The sequence below is a fragment of the Phacochoerus africanus genome, chromosome 11 (genome assembly GCF_016906955.1).
Source record: "Phacochoerus africanus isolate WHEZ1 chromosome 11, ROS_Pafr_v1, whole genome shotgun sequence".
NCBI lineage: Eukaryota > Metazoa > Chordata > Mammalia > Artiodactyla > Suidae > Phacochoerus > Phacochoerus africanus.
Genome location: NC_062554.1, coordinates 9,933,557 through 9,952,992, shown reverse-complemented (window position 1 = coordinate 9,952,992; position 19,436 = coordinate 9,933,557). Strand labels below are relative to the sequence as shown.

At 42.8% G+C, this 19,436-nt stretch overlaps 1 protein-coding gene across 2 annotated transcripts in view; it reads right to left on the bottom strand.

Annotated features, from left to right (window-relative positions):
* Positions 1–19,436, bottom strand: part of UVRAG (UV radiation resistance associated) — a 283,852-nt gene that overhangs the window by 51,539 nt on the left and 212,877 nt on the right. For both annotated transcript variants that reach the window (XM_047752708.1, XM_047752709.1), the window contains one exon: positions 17,616–17,694. In XM_047752708.1, the coding sequence (XP_047608664.1) occupies positions 17,616–17,694 (79 nt within the window). The remainder of the gene's footprint in view (positions 1–17,615; positions 17,695–19,436) is intronic.

The following is a 19,436-nucleotide window of genomic DNA, read 5'->3' as shown; positions in this document are numbered from 1 at the left end:
GCTGCAACTGAAGACAATATCCAACCAATACTTTAAATCTTTAAAGGCACAAGGAACAGGTCTGAGTGGCTTCCTGGATTCAAGTCTCTACACCCAAGGTCATTCGATGGAGGAAGGTTACCAAAGTAAATGGCTGTGGGAAAATTCAGTACCCACTTTAGGGCGCAGAGGTCAGCAGCTTTACAGATGCGTGATGACCAGTATTCCTGTACACATGGTGAAAAGGACTAAAGAAAGATCATGGCTCATGGATTAGAGGAGGACATCCACAGTTCAAAAACCAGCCTTGGGAGTTCCCACTGGGGTGCATGGGTTGAGGATCTGCCATTGCCACAGCTGTGGTGTAGGTCGCAGCTGTGGCTCAGATTTGATCCCTGGCTGGGGAACTTCCACATGCTGTAGGAGGGTCCAGGAAAAAAAAAAGTGACCATTAACGGGCTTTAAATTGCAAATATGTAACTATGAGGTCAAGTCACCTCTGTATTCCCGAGGGCGTGGGACCTGGAGTTCCCCGGAATGGCGAGGGAAGGTGGATTTGGAGGGAGCCTCACGACTTGGGGGCTCAGCAAGGTTGAAACAGAGCACGTGACATCAGCAGGCACATGGCAGCTGGCAGGCAGTGGGAGCTCAAGGAATGTTTGCTGATGAGTGAATTGGGAAAAGGGCCTAGAAATATGACAGTGACAAACCTGCCTACTTTGATATCTGATCACAGGCCCTGAAGCTGCCAAATGCAAATGGTGCCACGGGCGGCCACCAACGTAACATGAATTACCCAGCTTCAAATGGTTTTCTCTGCAGCAGACAAGCAGAAATAAACAAACACATATACAATGAAGTTGCATATACAGTGAAAAAGAACACCTGATTTTTAAAGAGATATTAGAGTTTACTTTTTACATATGACTGAATCCCAATGCTATGCACAGTGAAAATATGCAATAAATAAAGAGCTTGAATAACTAAATATACTACTTCCTTCACTATCTTAACATGAAAGAAAAAAATTGCATCTGCACTTAGCAGTGTTTGGTTTGGCCGTGGCATGCAGTAGTACGATGTCGGATTTTAGTTCCAGACCAGGGATTAGAACCCAGGCTGCAGCAGTAAAAGCACTGAATCCTAACCACTCTACCACCAGGGAACTCCCAGAAGTGTGTTTCTTGATGGAGTCGACGTCCATTTGATACAAGTTCCTTATTTTGCTGCAGACGGGTAACGCTCTGGTCCGTGGAACACACTTCGAGTAGCACTGGTTTGACAACCTCGGCACATTTTCTACCCTAATGATGATGTTCTAGGGAGAGTAAGTTAGAAAATCATCACATTCTGTTAGAAGTGGGAGGCGAGGTGGGCCCAGAGAGAACCAACTTTTATTGCGTATTCTCATGTTTTAAGATATATTAGTTAACCTTTATAATAACCACGGATTGGCAGGATTACCATTCTGAACTGAGGTTCAAAGAGGTGCTAAATTTATCTGATGTCATGTAACTGGTGTAGAAGCCATAAAATGTGTCCCTTCGATCTTGTGCAGCAGGGACAGTAACCGGCTGACGGCTCCAGCCACTGCACCTGTGCATCCTCACTGCATTGGGGCCAAACTTACTGCAGGCTGCTCCCAGCCAGTGACCGTGCACAGCAAGGGTGCCAAAGGCAGGCCCACTCTGGCGAGATGGGGGACTCCTGCAAGGGGCAACTCTGGCTTGAGGATTTCCCCATTCACCTGGAAGAACCTTCCTTAGAACCGAGCTGCAGTCCAAGAGTCTTCCTTATTAGCTTGCCTCCCTTCCTTTTCTCCTTCTCTAAGTATCCTACCTGCATTGCAGTCTGAGGGCTCCTCCCACCTTCTTTCACTCCCTTTCAGTACATCATGTGGACATCGAATCCCCTCCTGACGTCTGCTTCTTGTTAAATCCAAACGAACGCAGCTCCGGTAAATGCGGGCACTGGTACTGACCGTGTGATTATTTGGAGCGAAGAGAAGGTTAGTCTAGAATTAAATACAGTGAGTCTAAGACGCTGTGTTTTACTCACGGTAGAGGAAGTGTGATGCAAGGAGCAATGAAAAAGGCTGCCACTGCCTCACTTTCTCTTCCTGCGCCCGGGATAACACACTAAGAGGGACGACCAAGGGTGGAAGATGACGTCGGTGGTGGGACTAATAGAATCGCCTGTGCCAGCAGATGCGACAAATTGCTACTTCTTGGTGTTATTTACTTCATATTACCGGTCTTGGAAACGCAGTAAGTTTTGAAAACCCCCAAACAAAACAAAAGGATGCTCTGCTGTTGCCATAGGCCCTGAAGGCAGTGGTTTATGGATTCCGCAAATGGAAAGTCACATTGGCAGCTGTGCCAACTGTCTCAAACGCATATGCTAATGAGTGGAAATAAAGGGATATTTACTGAATGTCTATTTAAGTTAAGGCAGTGTGCTGGGGAACTCATCAGGAGGGTTAGGTGAAATACACATGTGGGCTATTTTTCATCCCAGGCATTTTCTTTCACGGCCTCTCACTCACCAGAGCCTAGTACAGTACATTCAGTGAATACTTTCTGGCTGGCACATTCAAAGAGCACACAACATTCTGCATGTATTCTGAGTTTCGAATTAAAATTAGACAACCAAGATAATTTACATAGATAAAGTATAAGGAAACTAGGGTAATACATTTTGTTTAGAAGAGGAGATTATGGAAAAAGGAGCTATTAAGCAACTTTGAAAATAAATGGTGTTACGTATATTTTAATGGCTATGTCTTAGAGAGCGAGAGAGAATAAAAATGACAACATAATAACGAATGTCTTTGCTTTTCACATCTTCCACGTCTTACTAGAGTTAAAAAAAAAGACCATAGACCATTACTAAAAGCTTTGTATTCTCTGGTACTCTTAAATTAATAACTCCTTTATAGAAATAAATAAAAAAGCACTGACGGAAGATGTAAAGTGCATTAGTGTTCGTGTTATCTCCCCCAGTACGAATTTAATGGGTATCTTAATAAGGAGATATAAACTAATGTCACTGACGAGGAAATTTATACACACACGTCCTTAGCGGCCTCCGGGGGGCTTGACGGTGATGTCTGGCTGGAATGACTATAAAGCAGATGACGAATTAGTGTGGGGGCAAAGAGACACATAAATGCGTCTCAGAGATGAAACAATTATATTCTACAGTAGAAGTTAAAGGTCAGCTCAAAAGACAGCACAGTTGGTCCTAAAGCCGACGCACCAGTGCGGCGAAGCCCGCCGCTCCAGAACGTGCTGCGGCGAAGCTGTTTTGATAGCTGGGCCACAGGTTTCCTTAGCTATGATGATCTGAAAGTAACATTTATGCGTTTTAAGTCTCTTTGAATCGCTTCAATACCATGAAGTGATGTTTATCACCGTTTAAGACACTGGCACATTCCGCTCGGATGATCTCATTCTCAGGGGACCTCTGCATCACGAAGCCTTAATTAATAAACGAAGGCGAAGGTTCAGACGCCTTTCGGAGGAATCCTAAATGAAATTACAAACTAAGTCCAAAAAAAATTTTTTTTTTTTTTTTAAGACAGACAAAGTAATTTCCTTTCTGTGGTTAGTTTAGTGGTCATAGTGCAGCAAATATAGATAAAGTGACCACCACAATTGGTATCTCAAAAACGGAGACACGTGTTTCTCTCACTTTCTCTTCTAATTAGATTCAATGTTAACGCCCAGGGCAGGGCCTTGAGCTACAGGCGGTAAGTGCCCAAACATCCACAAACATTCACGACTAGGCACTTGGGAAACCTTAACGGTATCGATACAAAACTCAGCTTATTCATTTATTCAGAGCTTATTTTTATGTTGCATATCTTTAAAAGCATCTTTTATTTTTTAATTTTTTATTAAAATACAGTTGATTTACAACGTTGTGCCAATTTCAGTTGCATGGCAAAGGGACTCAATCATACATACATATGTGTAAATATTTCTTCTTTTTTTAAGATTATTGTCTATCACGGTCTGTCCCAGGAAACTGGATATAGTTCCCTGTGCTGCACAGTAGGACCTTATCTTAAAATGATCACAAAAGTTGTTTCCAATTTATCTTTCCATAGCATGAAGGAGAAAAAGTACCAAAAATAGTCCATGCAGATGTTTTTCAGCGATTTATTTAAAATTCCTCCTCTACCATGGAGTTATTAATTATCCTAAGCTTCAGTTTCCTCACTTGTAAAGTGAGAAAGACAATAAACACCTGAAAGGGTTATTATGAAAATCAGAGATAAAGAATAAAAAATGCATTGCATATAGGTAATCAGTAAAAGCAGACATTTTAATTTGCTTAGCTAAGACAAATGCACATCCAGGGGTTCTACCTCAAAGTTCTTTTCCTTACGGTGTATGACAAGGGCCTATCAAGTCCTTTCCTCTGGCAGACACATCTCAAAGACTACGAGAATTCAATGAATTAGTGTCACACAGGCTTTTTTATTGTTGCTATGCTAGAGTTTTTTTTAATGTCAAGATACAACACACAAACAGCAAAGCACATGCATGCAAGGTTTAAAGGATCATTATAGAGCAAACGCCTGCAAAACCACCACTCAGTCAAGAAACAAAAGGCTGGTGCCTCAAAGCTCCCTGTTGAGCCCCTTGCTCATGAGAACCCCCTTGTCTCTCCCAGAGCCTGTCACGATCTGTGCTTTTTGTATAGTTTTCATTCCTAGCAATATAGTTTAATCTTGCCTATTTTTGAAGCATACCACAAAATAGAGGAACACTTTGGAAATTCTCTTTTGCTTTGCTTCTTTGACCCAACATTAGGTTTGTGAAATGCAGCCTCATCGCTGCACAGAGCTGTGGTTTCATGGCCGCACAGGACCCCATTACACAAATATACCATGATTAGCGAGAAACACAGTGCTGACAGATTTTCAACTTGTTTCCAGTTTTCGGCTATTACAAATAATGCTGCCATAAACATTCTCATGAGCATATCTGCACCATCAGTGGAGAATGCCAACGTGTTTTCTAAAATGATTTATCAATTTACACTGCATCACCTGTAGTTAACCATTTTTTTTAAATAATGTATGTGCTTAAAACAATATTGGGAGGAATCATGGAACACTCACTATTCCTAGAAGAAAGGAAGGGGTTATTAAAGCTCAATCTGTTCTCTGGAGGAGCAGACAGAGGCCCAATAGAAAGAAACCACCTGTCCAAGGTACGAGAAGTTAAAGGGGAGAGAAGCGAACACTAAAATTTCTAACTGCTGGTGTTGTGTTCTTCCCATTAAACAATTTCGTCCACCTTTTGGGAGTCTGTGGATGACAAATTTCCATTCCTTCCACTGTATCTACCCGAGTTATTTAAATGCAAAATGCCAGTCTGAGTTTACAACACAGACATCTTTTAAGCTAACAGCCTGCCCAGGGACCTACAAATCTACTGCTCTACATACAGGACAACGATTTGGGTCTGTCCACAGAGAGCTGCTGGTCTGTTTGAGAGGATAACTGTCTTTTCTCTCTTTTTTTAAAAGATAAATTAGCCCAACGGCATTAAAAGTTCAAAAATCTAGAATCTCAGATCAACTGTGCTAGCCTTCTCTAAAAGCTAGAGATTCTGGATTGTGAATCAGAAGACCTAGGTTCAAGGTTTGGCTCTACTACTTAACAGATCTGTGGGACCGCGAGGTGGTACTTCCTGCCTTCCTCAAAGCTTAGTCTCCCTAGCAGCAAAAGAGCACAAGGATACTGTTATACTTCCTGGGGTTGCGGGAGATGATAAGGCAAAGTGCCCGGGACCTGAACAATGTTAAACTGTAAACGTTACTATTATCTGTACAGCCACTATGCTAAGTTGTAGAGAAGAGTTAAAAGTTAAATGCTCAAAGTCCGATCTGCCATGTTTTAATGCAGGCAGGTGAGTCAAAGCCTAACTCAGTTTCTCTTTTCATAAGGATGAATAGAGTTTGAGATTTGTATTCTTTCGTACTAGCACCTTAAATATATAGCACCATATTTTGAAAATACAGTTTCAAAATCTAAACTTCTAAAATGGCTTCACTCTTTTCCATTATGAGGTAAAAACACCACCTCTAATGTTTATCAATAGCCAAAGGAAAGAATACTGCTAAATTGTGGGAGAGCCCTCTAGGGAAGCAATATTTCACCTGATTAAAAATGCCATGTCTCAAAAAAGGGTAACATGTCATAGCCTAGTAATGCAGATGAGAAGAGAGTCAAAAGGCAACTTTATTGCCCAGAAACACAGTTAGTCATGTCAGCAGGAGGGCTGGGGAGAGACACGGATCGATGGATCAATGCCAGAGTGTATGTCCTTCGGAGCTTTGCACACAGTAGGACTCCACCTGGGGGTCTTTATATTCCTCTCTCCGCTTCCCTCCCCTCTTCTTCTTCTTCTTTTTTTTTTTTTTTTGGCTTTTTAGGGTGGCACCTGCAGCATATGGAAGTTCCTAGGCTAGGTGTCAAATCGGAGCTGCAGCTGCTGGCCCACACCACAGCCACAGCAACGCTGGATCCTTAACCCACTGAGCGAGGCCAAGGATCGAACCCACATCCTCATGGATACCAGTCGGGTTTGCAACCCGCTAAGCCACAATAGGAACTCCCTAAAATTCTTTTCTGTCTGATAAAAGGAAGCCAGCAAGTATGTTCCCCTGAACTTAAGAGTCAGATGATTAGCGTCTGAATGTCTTTGCTCGCTGTTCAGAGGCTCAGTTTATCTAAATGTAAAATGGGAATGATAATATCAATACTTTTAGGGCTTTTGCAAAGGATGAAAGAGGTAATATATGTGAAAGATCTCTGTACCCTAAAGTAAGCTATACAAATACAAGTTAAAACTTTCATTTTTCATTTGGAAAGATATTTTTGGCATTGGATTTCTAGTCTCTTTTCTTTTCTTTTGTCTTTTTGGCACCACACCCGTGGCATATGGAAGTTCCCAGGCTAGGGGTCGACTTGGAGCTGCAGCTGCCAGCCCACACCACAGCCACAGCAACGACGCAGGATCCGAGCCAAGTCTGCAACCCACACCACTGCTCACTGCGATGCTGGATCCTTAACCCACTGAGCAAGGCTGGGATGGAACCTGTGTCCTCGTGGATGCAGAACACATTCGTTTCTACCGAGCCACGATGGGATCTCCCTAGTTTCAGCTTAAAGTGAGTGAAAGTGTCCAACTGAGGTAAAAGTAAATTACTTTATCTTGTTAATTCGTCACTCTCAGCATTTGCAAGTGTGGTGATCACAGTCAAAGTATCATTTCAAATGTCCAGTAAACCGGATAAGCGCTGATATGAGTCTTTAAAAAACCAATATAAGAACACTTAACCAACCACTTGCAACTACAAAAAGGTATGTTATCCCTTTAAATATAGAATGAAACTTTTAGAAAACAACCATATATATTCTTTTTCTACCTCAAAGCCCCCATTTAAATAGACATAAATCAAGACGCACTTAGACACACACATATTTAAGTAGCAATAAGTTATAAATAAGAAATAAGTTTATAAATTTATAAAATTCATTAAAACTTTATAAAATCTAGAAATACATTTATAAAAAAGTTACAAAGAAGAAATAAGTAGAAATAACTAGCAGTCTTAAAGAGAAAAAAGCAAAATCTTCCCGTTAACTCATTTACACTCATTCTTTCAATAAACACTCACTGGACATCTGCAACATGCCCGGGAGCTCACACGGACCAGCTTTAGTTCCAAGTATAACAGCTGGTAACAGCATGGGATCAACCAAAAAACGTCTCTTCCAAATCCCTACTGTTAAGGTGACTGGTTCCCGCCAGGCTGCCCTTGATACACCTTCCAGAGCCCTTCCTCAGCCCCTCTGCTCCGCCTCCTCTCACCAGCCAGGTGCTTCCTTCCTTGGATTTTCAGTTCAGGTGCCGTAACTTTCTACGGAAGCACTCCTCTCCCCATCAGCCTACCAGGAATAGCAGCAGCATGAAGCACAGAAGCTGGCAGCTACTATTTATTGAGGACCCATTCTGGAGACAAGACCTGTGCTACAAACTGAGCATTCACTGCTTCTTGTTCCCACAACAACCCTATGCTAAGTGTTCAGTCATTAGGGAGAGAAGGGAACGGGGGCGCTGTGAATCTCAGCACATGGCCGAGTTCATCCTCTCCGTGGGCAGGACACCCACATCTTGAGGGACCCTCCCTGAGCAGGGCCAGACCCATTCTCCGACCAGAACTTCTCCTTGGACAGGGATCACTGCCAGCCTCGTGCTGCTGGTTAGTTGACGACTTACACAGTGCGCATCCTTCCCAGCCCCGCATACAAACACCTTGGCCTTGAACAGCGCACTCAGATGTTTGTGGGTTGAGATTACACACGTCCACCCACATACATGTGACCATGCGACTGTTCTACTCTTAACAAGGGAAAAAAACAACGCACTAAGGAATACTTATGAGTAGTGTTAATTATCATCTTTCTAGATTGAGGATTTGCCTGAAACTCTGCTTTGTCCATAGCAAAATGTTAGAGTTACCATACGGCTCAGCAACCTCACTCACAGGTATGCACCTAAGAGGGATGAAAACGTGGCACCACGAGACACTTGTCCGTGAATGTTTGAAGTGGCATTATTCATGGTAGCCCCCAAGTGTAAGTAACCCAAATGTTATCAACTGATGAATGGACGAATAAAATGTGGTATATCCATATACATCTCCAAATGGCCACAGCCACTTGTAAATAAGAAGGAATGACTAAAGCATGCTACAGCATGGATGAACCATAAATCTATGCTGAGGGGAATAAGCCAGGCACAGAGACCACATATCTCATTGCATTCCTTGCAAGGTCTAGAATAGCACATCTATAGAAACACAAGTAGTGGCTGCCTATGGATGGAGGTCTTAAGGGAACAGGGAGTGACTGCTAATGGGTACAAGGTTTATCTGGTGGCAAAGAAAATATTCTAAAATTGTGGCAAGAGTTGCAGAACTGGTTGACTATGTTAAAAACACTGGACTGTACATTTTAAGTGGGTGAATTATATGGTTTGTGAATTGTACCTTAGTAAATTGTTTGTTGTTGTTTTAAGGGATGGGACATTTAAAAGAGTTTCTACTATATTATTGGCAAATTTGTAGGCAGCAAGGAAGAAAAAAAAGGCATTTTGACGATGAAAACATCCTTGGAATTTGTATTCTTGATTCCAAGCAGAATTAAGAAAATAAAAATGCATTTTCTCCTCATGTGTCATATGCATTGAACTTGTATGTTGAAGAAACAGACATGAATTTAAGCTGCTGGGTGTAAGCTGGCATCGATCCCTTCTAAATAGCTGTGCACTGTGGGCCCCCTAAGTTTTATAGAAAGACCATGTCCCTGGCAGAAGAGAAGTTTCCAACAGCTTTTGGAAGGACAGGCTACTTTTACTTTCTATGAAGTCTTAAAGTAACTTGAGGAAAAAGAGAGGTAAGAGAGTAAAAAGACGAGAGCGCATGAGGTCTCCAGGATCTAATCCTCATTCTTCTACTTAATTCCTGATCTCAGGGGTCTCAGCTGTAAAAGGCAGGTAATTGTCTGTGCCTTACCCATCTCACAGGATTGTAATAAGACCCCCGGCAAAAAGAAAAGAAAAGAAACGAAGTGAGTGGGATATAGCTGGATCTGCCTTCAGAGGTGGTCTTGAATGCTCCCGGCCATGTCACAGCTTTGACATCCTTCGGAAGTTAGTACGGCAGCAACTCAATCTCTTACCTAAAGACAGACCTGGTCAACAGACTGCACAGAGTACGAAATGAGATACAGCAAGGCTCAAGGACACCAAAAGCCATTCAGTTCCATACAAATGTAAATCATCAGTATCTGTAAACTATCCCCTCAAAGCATTACTCTTAAGTCCCCCAACGCTTAAGAAAGGGGAGAAGAGGTCTGGCTCAAGAAAACCCAAAAGCAATAGTGAAGAATCCCCTGACAGTGGCTGGCCTTAGGCCTAGCGTTGTACGGTTTTACCAGAATTCAAATTTGCAGGCCTTTTACACAATGCGGACACATGCGCCTTGGTTTATCACACAATGAGCAACTGAGGGGTTTCATAGGAAATCTGGATGGCTACATTCTCCAGGACAGCGGTTCTTGAATCTTTGTGGTCTCAAGATACCTTTATACTCTTATTAAAGTTGAGGGCCCCAAAAAGCTTCTGTTTATGTAGGTCATATACAAACATTTCTGATATTAGAGGTTGTAATTGAAAAAGCTTTTAAATATTTATTCACTTTAAAATAATTACAGAAATCTATTACTTTTTTTATGAAAGTATAGTTGATTTACAGTGTTGTGCCACTTTCTGCTGTACAGCAAAGTGTGACTCAGTTATACATACATACATACATATATATATTCTTTTTTAAAAATATTGTTTTCCATCATGGTTTATCCCGGGAGACTGGATATAGCTGCCTGTGCTACACAGTAGGACCTTGCTGTTTATCCATTCTAAATGTAACAGTTGGCATCTCCTAACCCTAAACTCCCAGGCCATCCCACTCCCCATATAAATAGTACTTTAATGAAAAACAAGCATATTTAAAACAAAAAATACTAGTGAGATGAGCAACATTGTTTTGCATTTTTCAAGTCTCTTTTGCAATGTCTGCTTTAACAGAAGACAGCTGGATTCTTACATTTTCTTCTATATTCATTTTGTTACCATTTGTTGTTTCATAAGAAAATCCAGCCTCTTCTAGATATGTAATTGGTAAAGAAAGGAATATCTGAATAGCTTTTCCCAGATAAGTGTAGATATTCTTCTCTGATACTACCTCCACACTCAATAAGCAGTAGATTCTTAAGCTATTAAAGGTTAGTAGCAATGCAGAATCTGAAACCATATCAACATACTTTTTACATCCACTACATTAAAAGCCATTGGATTTTTTGCACTTGGAAGGGATCTTTGCCTGAACCTGACTTCATAGCAACACACGCTGGTAATCTGGAAAATACTGGCTCACTGAGCTGCACAGACTTTAAATGCTAATACCTTCACTAAAAAATATTTTAAAATTGCATCTGTTAAATGTCACTACCAACTTCATCAAAAACATCTTTAAGGAATGGGAAGTTGTCAATATCATGGTGGCAAATGCAAGTTTTCCAAAACATTTTTTTCATTCAAAATCTTCAATTTCATGATCAGCTGATTTCCTTTATAAAAGAGGCTCATTTCATTTATTTTCGAAAAAAACGTCTGCCAAACACACAAGTCTGTATACTTGGCTATTGTGTCAGTCAATCTTTCAAGATGGTGCTCCATGACAAAAAAAAAAAAAAAAAAAAGAAAGGCTAATTTAGTGAGCAATTCAATTGCATAAGTGCTTTTCCTTGAAACAACCATTAGAGTTTGGTCTACAGCAGAAGTGCTTAATGCACACTTCCCTTTCTATCACACAGACTTAAAAAAAATGTACGGAAGGGTCAATACTTAATACAATTAATATTTTTTACTGCTTCGAGGACATTCTTAAGTGAAACTTGTTTTTGTCTTTTTGGTTTTTTTGAAATTATGAGGTTGTTGAAATTGCCCCTTTTCCTACCTTTGGTCGACAAACTCACTTATGCTCTGTATCCACTTTCCTTTCCCCTTCTCCAAGACCTTACTCCTTCAAGTAGCCCTTCAGTAGCCCTTCCTTCTCTCATATTAGCAATCCCTCCCTTCATTTGCTCACTCATCAGCATATAAACATGCCCAATCCAAATGTCTGCCAGTGGACATTCAGGTTGTTTCCATGTCTTGACTATTGTGAATAAATAGAGCTGTAATGAACATGCGGGTGCGTGTGTCTTTTTTAAGGAACGTTTTGTCTGGATGTAGCTCTATGCATAGTTTTCTAAGGTACCTCCATACTGTTGTCCACAGTGGTTGTACCAATTTACATTCCCACCAACAGTGCAGGAGGGTTCCCTTTTCTCCACACTCCCTCCAGTGTTTGCTATTTGTGGACTTATTAATGATGGCCATTCTGACTGGGATGAGGTGGTATCTCACGGTAGTTTTGATTTGCATTTCTCTAATAATCAGGGATGCTGATTGGGAGCTTGGGGTTAACAGATGCAAACTATTGCCTTTGGAATGGATAAGCAATGAGATCCTGCTGTGTAGCACTGGGAACTATGTCTGGTCACTTATGATGGAGCATGATAATGTGCGAAAAAAGAATGTATGCACGTCTGTATAACTGGGTCCCCTTGATGTACAGTAGAAAATTAACAGAACACTGTAAACCAGCTATAATGGAAAAAAATAAAAACCATTATCCAAATTAAAAACAAAAAAACAAAATATGCCCCATATCTCCTACCTTAAAAAATGAAACACAGCAAAATCGTTCCACATCCCCACAAAACAAATTAAAGAAAAAAAAAAAAGAAAACCAACAAAAGCTTCCCTTAAACCTACAGTCTTTTCCAGTTATGAACCCATTTATCTATCTCACTTCACAAAATACACCTCGGGAGGGCTGTCTACACTCAGTGTCACTTCCTCACTTCCGACTCACTCTTCAACACACCCAGGGCTCTACTGATACTGCTCGGCAGTGACTTCCACGTCCCCGAGTCCCTTGGACACTTTGTCTGGCAGTAGGATTTGGCGCAGTCGAGCACTCCCTCCTTCCAGAATTGACGCCGCTTAGGTTCCAAATTATTCCTTCCTCCCGGTTTTCTCTCTACCCGCTGGCCATCCCTCTCAGTCTTTGCTGGTTCTTCCCCCTCTATCCAACGTCTAAGTGGTTTTTCTCAGGGCTAAATCCCACAGTATGTTTCTATCTGCACCTGTTTCTCTTTTCAGCTAGCTCTGCATGCTCTTCCTGGTTGATCTCGTCTGGTTCCACGGATTTAAACAATAGCTTTCTATTGATGACAACCAATTTTCTACCTCCCCTGCCGACCCCTACCCTGAGTGCCAAACCCATGTGTCCTGTTGCTTACCTGATGATTCTACTTGAATTTCTAAAAGGCAACTCAAACTTAACATTTCCAAGGCAAGACTTTTGGTTCTCCCAACCCCCACCTCTTGGCCCCTTCCCCATCTCAATAAACAGCATTTCCATACATCCGGTTGCTCAGATACAAAACCCAGGAGTCATTCTTGATAACTCCCTTCCCCTCATCTCTCACATTCAATCCATTAGTTCATCTCCCATTTTACACCCACGGCATATGGAAGGTCTGGGGCCAGGAACTGAATCGGAGTCACAGCTGTGGCAATGCCAGACCTTTTAACCCACTGCACTGGGCTGGGGACCGAACCCACACCTCCGGAGCAACCTGAGCCGCTGCACTTGGATTCTTAACCCACTGCACTACAGTGGGCCTCCTCCCGTGATATATTTTGTCATGTAACATTTTAGTGGCAGGTGTACAACGGAATGATTCAACGCATGCATGCAGTGTGAAATGACCACCCCCATAAGTCTCGTTAACATCCATCACTACCCATAGTTAGAGTTTTCTTTTCTTGCTGTGAAAACTTTTAGGAGACATTCTCTCGGCAACTTTCAAATTTACAGTAAGGTATTAACTAGAGTCGCCATGCGGTACATTACATCCCCAAGGCTGCTGTATTTTCTAACTGGAAGCCGGTACTTTCTGATCACTTCCACCCATTTCCGCTACCCCCTACTTCCCACCTCTGACAACCACCCACATGTTCTCTTTATCTATGAGTTTGGATTTTTTTTTTAATGTAGATTCCGCATGTGAGTGAGATCACATGGTATTTAATTCACTTAGCATAATGCTTCAAGGTCCACCTACATGGCAAATGGCAGGATTTCCTTCTTTTTACGGCTGAATAATATTCTACTCTGTGTGTGTGTGTGCGTGTGTGTGTACACACACTCGATTTTCTTTATCTATTCATACACCGATGGACACGCAGGTTATTTCCATGACTTGGCTATTTTAAATAATGCAATAGACGTGGGGGGTGCAGACATCTTTTCAAATTACCTTTGGACAAATGCCCCAAAGTGGAAATGCTGGAGCAAATGCTGCCCCTGTCACTGCGCAGGATGATGAGGAGGGTACATCAACAGTTATGAAGCTCTCCACAAATGTAAGGTAAACGTATTACAGTTTTTTTTTGTTTTTTTGTTTTTTTTTGGTCTTTGTTGCCATTTTTTGGGCCGCTACCGCGGCATATGGAGGTTCCCAGGCTAGGGGTCCCATCAGAGCTGTAGCCACCGGCCTACGCCAGAGCCACAGCAACGCGGGATCCGAGCCGCGTCTGCCACCTACACCACAGCTCACGGCAACGCCAGATCCTTAACCCACTGAGCAAGGCCAGGGACCGAACCCGCAACCTCATGGTTCCTAGTTGGATTCGTTAACCACTGCGCCACGACGGGAACTCCATATTACAGTTTTTGACTTACTACTTTTTACACTCTGGGAACTAAAAGCAAACCAGTGTGCTGTACACAAATACTAGCATAATGTCCTTAAAAGCTCATGGACAATCATGGCAGGAGCTGTTTTTTTTAAATCGTTAATTACATCGTACCTGAATCTTGCCGGGCCCATCCCTGTGGTGTTACAGGCTGCCCAACAGGGAAGCCTATTTCCCACCAAAGGGGCTGGCTCTGGAAACATAGTAGGAAAGGTTGCTATGAACAAGGCGCTTTGCTTCATTCACCTTCAGCAGCCAACCCCACACACACACCCCCTCAGACAGCAGTGACAGGAAGAGGGCAAGCAGGCCTTACCAGCCCTCTCGGCTCTTCAAACAACACTTGAGGAGTTCTCCTTGAAGGCCTGTCTTTCTGAGCTTGTGCTCTCAAAACTCGGGCTGGACTGATCCCAAAAACTGAAGTAACAAATATGACCAAATTCTGTCATTTCCTCTACCAAAAAAGCGATTTTACTACCACTTCTGGTTGTGATGAAAGGTCCCATTGACTATTCAAACCCTCAACCAAGTTATGGACGCAGTATTAAGTGACTTCACCCCCTTTTCTCTGGCACTTTAACACATGCCAATGCTTCCAGCCACCTCCACTAACGTGGCTTATAAATTACTGAGGTGGGGCCATTTTAACAGCATGATTTGTTCACATCTCTAGAGATGCCACATAAATGAGGCTGGCTGAGAAGACAAACTCCTCTTTGACAAGATGTATTGGTACGCGTGTGTGTGTGTGTGTGTGTGTGTGTGTGTGTGTGTGTGTACACATGGGGTGGAAATATCTTATTAATATAATACCTGGTTAGGAGCCATGAGGATTTAGGGTTCTTTGATTTGTCACACGTTGAAATGGAGTGGCAGCAAGGCTGAAGACCAAATGAAACATTTCCCAAGAAACAGCAGAGAGATGGAACAGACTTGAAGCGAAAAAAAGGGGAAGGTCACAAATTTGCTACAAATTTCTTTATAAACGCCCCAAGGCAGCTTCCTGAATGAACTGTGAAACCTAAGAACGTCTGCTAATGAGAAGTTTACTGTCGTCTCCTGTTAAAACTGCCGTGACAGCGAGGAAAAAGCACCAGAGGGCAGGGACCTGCTCCCTGTGGCGTGACAGGGGTTGACTCCTTGATCTTAAACACACACGCAAATGCCACCTCTGCGTTTCGAAGAGCGTGTAATGTCGCAGGGCACACAACATTACTAGAGGGAAGCCGTGTTTTAAAGAGATGAATAAAACGAGTTCAGCGTATTTGTGGCCTTGGTTCAGTCGAGAATAAGATCAGAGGCCGCTTGGGAAGTGCTCCAAAGTGAGGACCAAACAGGTGCGAGAGCCAAGCCTAACGTGGAGGGTGGGCTCCCCCCCATTTTCCACGGCACGTTGGCACCTTCCTCTTGGCCTTGTTCTCAGAGCAAAGCTGGGCTGTTCTTAGCCCCTCTTTATCATACCTTGCCATTCCTGTTGGGCCCTGAGAAGAAAGAGCTGAGTGAGTGAGTGAGTGAGTGAGTGTGTGTGTGTGTGTGTGTGTGTGTGTACATGTGTGTGTCTGAAGCTGAGATTTATGAGGAACTCCGGGCATTTCAGCTCTCTCCTTAAATAGGTGTAGGTTTCACATGGAAACTTCCAACAGACTTCTGACCTTAGGCCCCATGTGCAGAAGGCAAGAAATAGCCAACAGAGCGAAGGCAGAAGAAGCTCTGAGCTCAGATCAGAACTCGGTTCAGCGTCCTGACATCCTGCCTCCCACACTTGGAGGCCAGTGTCCACGTGCTCTCTCCCACCCCGGCTGACTGCACTGGAGGTGCCCTCTCATCTACTTAGACCTCTTCGCCCTTGATGGACCCTTAGTCTGGCCACTTCTTGACCACTTCCAAGCACTGCCTTTTCTACGGTATGACGACTGTGATCAGTAGGGTGAGCCAGGCCCCCTGGAAATTTAGGTCCTGTTTCTTAGACTGAGACACTTTCTGGTGGGAGGGAAAGCATCAGATGTGGCAAGAATGGCACACGGAAAGATGAGTCATGGGCCAGAGGCAGTGAGCAGGGCCGCTTGCCTGGAATGAAGAACACAGGCTGGACGGCAGTGACAACCAAAGCAGAGGGAGTGCGAGGTTACAAGCAAATGATTAATCGAGGACTGCAAACTAGAAATCTGATCCGGTATCAGAAAAGTGGTAAGAGTCCTAATAAAAACCAAATAAAAAAAAAATCGAACCGCGGTTAGATGAGGAGAAGAATGGCAAAGATGACACCACATGGAGGAATGATCCCAGATCTGTCCGAAATGAATAAGGGAATTGTTCAGTGAGTCTTCACAATTATATGGATAAAAGGAAACTCAGGCTCATAAAAAAAAAGCATCACAGACCTTACTGCTTCTATAAAAAGGACAGGTCTGAGGACACAGATGATAACGTCCTTCAGTGAGAGCCAGACAGCGGCTTTCATCCACGTGATACTCCAGCTGGAAGGACGTTACACAGAAACAAAGCCCTGAAGCGGGTTTCCCTTTCCACCTAGAAAATTTACGGAATGTCTACCTCTTGAAGTAGAGCCAAGTGTGCTGAGGAAATGCTGCATATTTCTTTCAAGAAAATGCAAACCCAAGCATCTGGTCGTCTGTCTATGGCACGTGGAAGGACATTAAGTGAGACACGAGCTGGTGCGATGTTGGGACAGTCTCAAGAACCTAAGATGGGTTGGAAGGATCACACACCTGGCCTTTTCTTTGGGGACCCTGGGTAACAGGTGAGGAGGCCATCAAGGACTTGCCAATGTCACTAAGCTTTTACTCCATAAACAACTCCCGATGCAAAATGAGTCACGAGATGTGGTCCAAGAGAAGCAGGCTGTGTGAGAAGAAAGCTATTACTGGTCAACCTGCAGAGGCAAGAGGTCAACCCCCACATTCAACTAGAGTCTACGGGCAGGTAACACGTCAGTAAAGGGCTTCTGAGGATTTAGCAGGAGGATACTACTTTGCACCCACTGCTTCTCTGTGGTATTTATAACGGCACCGAAAAAGACGAGGGCCAAAAAAGAACGTTGCATCATCACTGTAGCTGGTTAAATAAAAGGATCAACTGTAGTGCTTGCTTATAAAGAGGCTCAGCCATCCCAGGAGGCGGGCTGCACATGGGAGGTGGGAGGGAAGTGGAGTTACTTACCTGTGCTATATTTTTGTTCAGAAGATAGACCCCGTAATCAAACTGCAACTTCTCCCCTCCTTTGGGGTATAATGGAAACCTAAAAAAGGTAAAATGGGATCAGAAGTTTTACACAACTTGAGTAAAACAACCTCCGAGTTGCTGATGAAGACAGGAGTTCCTTGGATACAGCGTAAACATTTGAAGACTTGGACTAAATCACTCATGTAATCACTGCAGCCTATTATCTTAATATCTTTGTTAACATTGGTCAAATCAGAACGATGGCTACTTTTTTTCAAAGAGAAATCTGAATAGGTTGTGCAACAAAGGAGCAATAGATAAGAAAGTCGACCCACTAACCTCAAGGGGTTGAGGCCACTATGTCTCCTATTGTATACATCATAAACTCATCACCCTAAGATTAAGATCCTAAAATTTTTCCCTCTAATGCCTTGGGCCCGATATCTCAACTTCTACCAAATGGGAGAAAAGATTAAGGAAAAAAAAAAAAAGACTTGAAAGCAATATAAATGGTCTCTGCTTTTCCTAAGGTGGCCGTCAAATCAGTGACACCCATGAGCGAAAAGTCATCAAAAATGCATCCACATTCGCAGGCGTAGCTATTTGGATGTTACTTCTCCAAGGCAATGTGCTTGCGCCATACAGTTCTCATAAGACTTTCCATTTTAACCCGATGCACTGAAATAACAAAGTTATGAGATCTATAGTTTTTTTTGTTTGTTTGTTTTGTTTTGTTTTTTGGTCTTTTTGCCTTTCCTAGGGCCGCTCCCGCAGCATATGGAGGTTCCCAGACCTACGCCAGAGCCACAGCCACGCGGGATCCGAGCCGCATCTGCCACCTACACCACAGCTCATGGCAACACCGGATCCTTAACCCACTGAGCAAGGCCAGGGACCGAACCCGCAACCTCATGGTTCCTAGTCAGATTCGTTAACCACTGCGCCACGATGGGAACTCCTGAGATCTGTAGATCTTTATAAAGGTGATGAGTCGTTTTAGGGGGTAAATTTCCCTCACTATCTCTCCTTTCCTCCTCCTGCAAATGAAGAAGCAAAGCTTAGCGCTTACCTATATTCTAGTCAGACCTTCCCCTGATTCTCAAGACCCAGCGTGCCATTTTAACCTCTCCAACCTCTTTCTCTACAAACGGATCAATCACAACTTCGCGTCAAGAAGACAACATATGCGTTTCTTAGTTTTGCAACAGACGACCATTCTTAAGAATAAAATAAGCGTACTGAAATAAATGGCAAGTGGCAATTGCTGGATATTCTTAATTTATTTCCGTTGCGTTTTAACTGCCTAAGGAAAAGACACATCCCATAAAGTTTAGAGGATACTGCTTTCTAGGGAAAATAAAAGAAACAGAATTTAAAGATTTATGTCAAATTCTCAGGTTGCTGATTACATAGCGCCCAAAAGGTAAATTCGTTGTGCTGTAAAATTACAGGCACTGGGGAGTGAGCCAGGTCATGAACTGCCTTTATTCTCTACAGTGGAACACTACAAAATGCTTCACAAACCTATCAAGAAGACAGAGCTTTGTATTTAACTGAGGTTATTAAAAAAATAAACTAGGATGTGGTTTGGCTCTAAGTGGAGATACATAAAAATGATAGCACAGCAAATTCAGGATGAGCAAAGTATAACGCACCAGGCTTTTATGGGCTGAGAATCCTTCAAATGCATATGGGACAGCTTGCAGAGAAACTACCTGATTGAAAGGATATAACAACACAGGGGCATTTCGCAGAAATCTACTCGTGACCTAAAGCTCTACACCGTATAGTTGTTATCCTATAAACTATGACATGAGA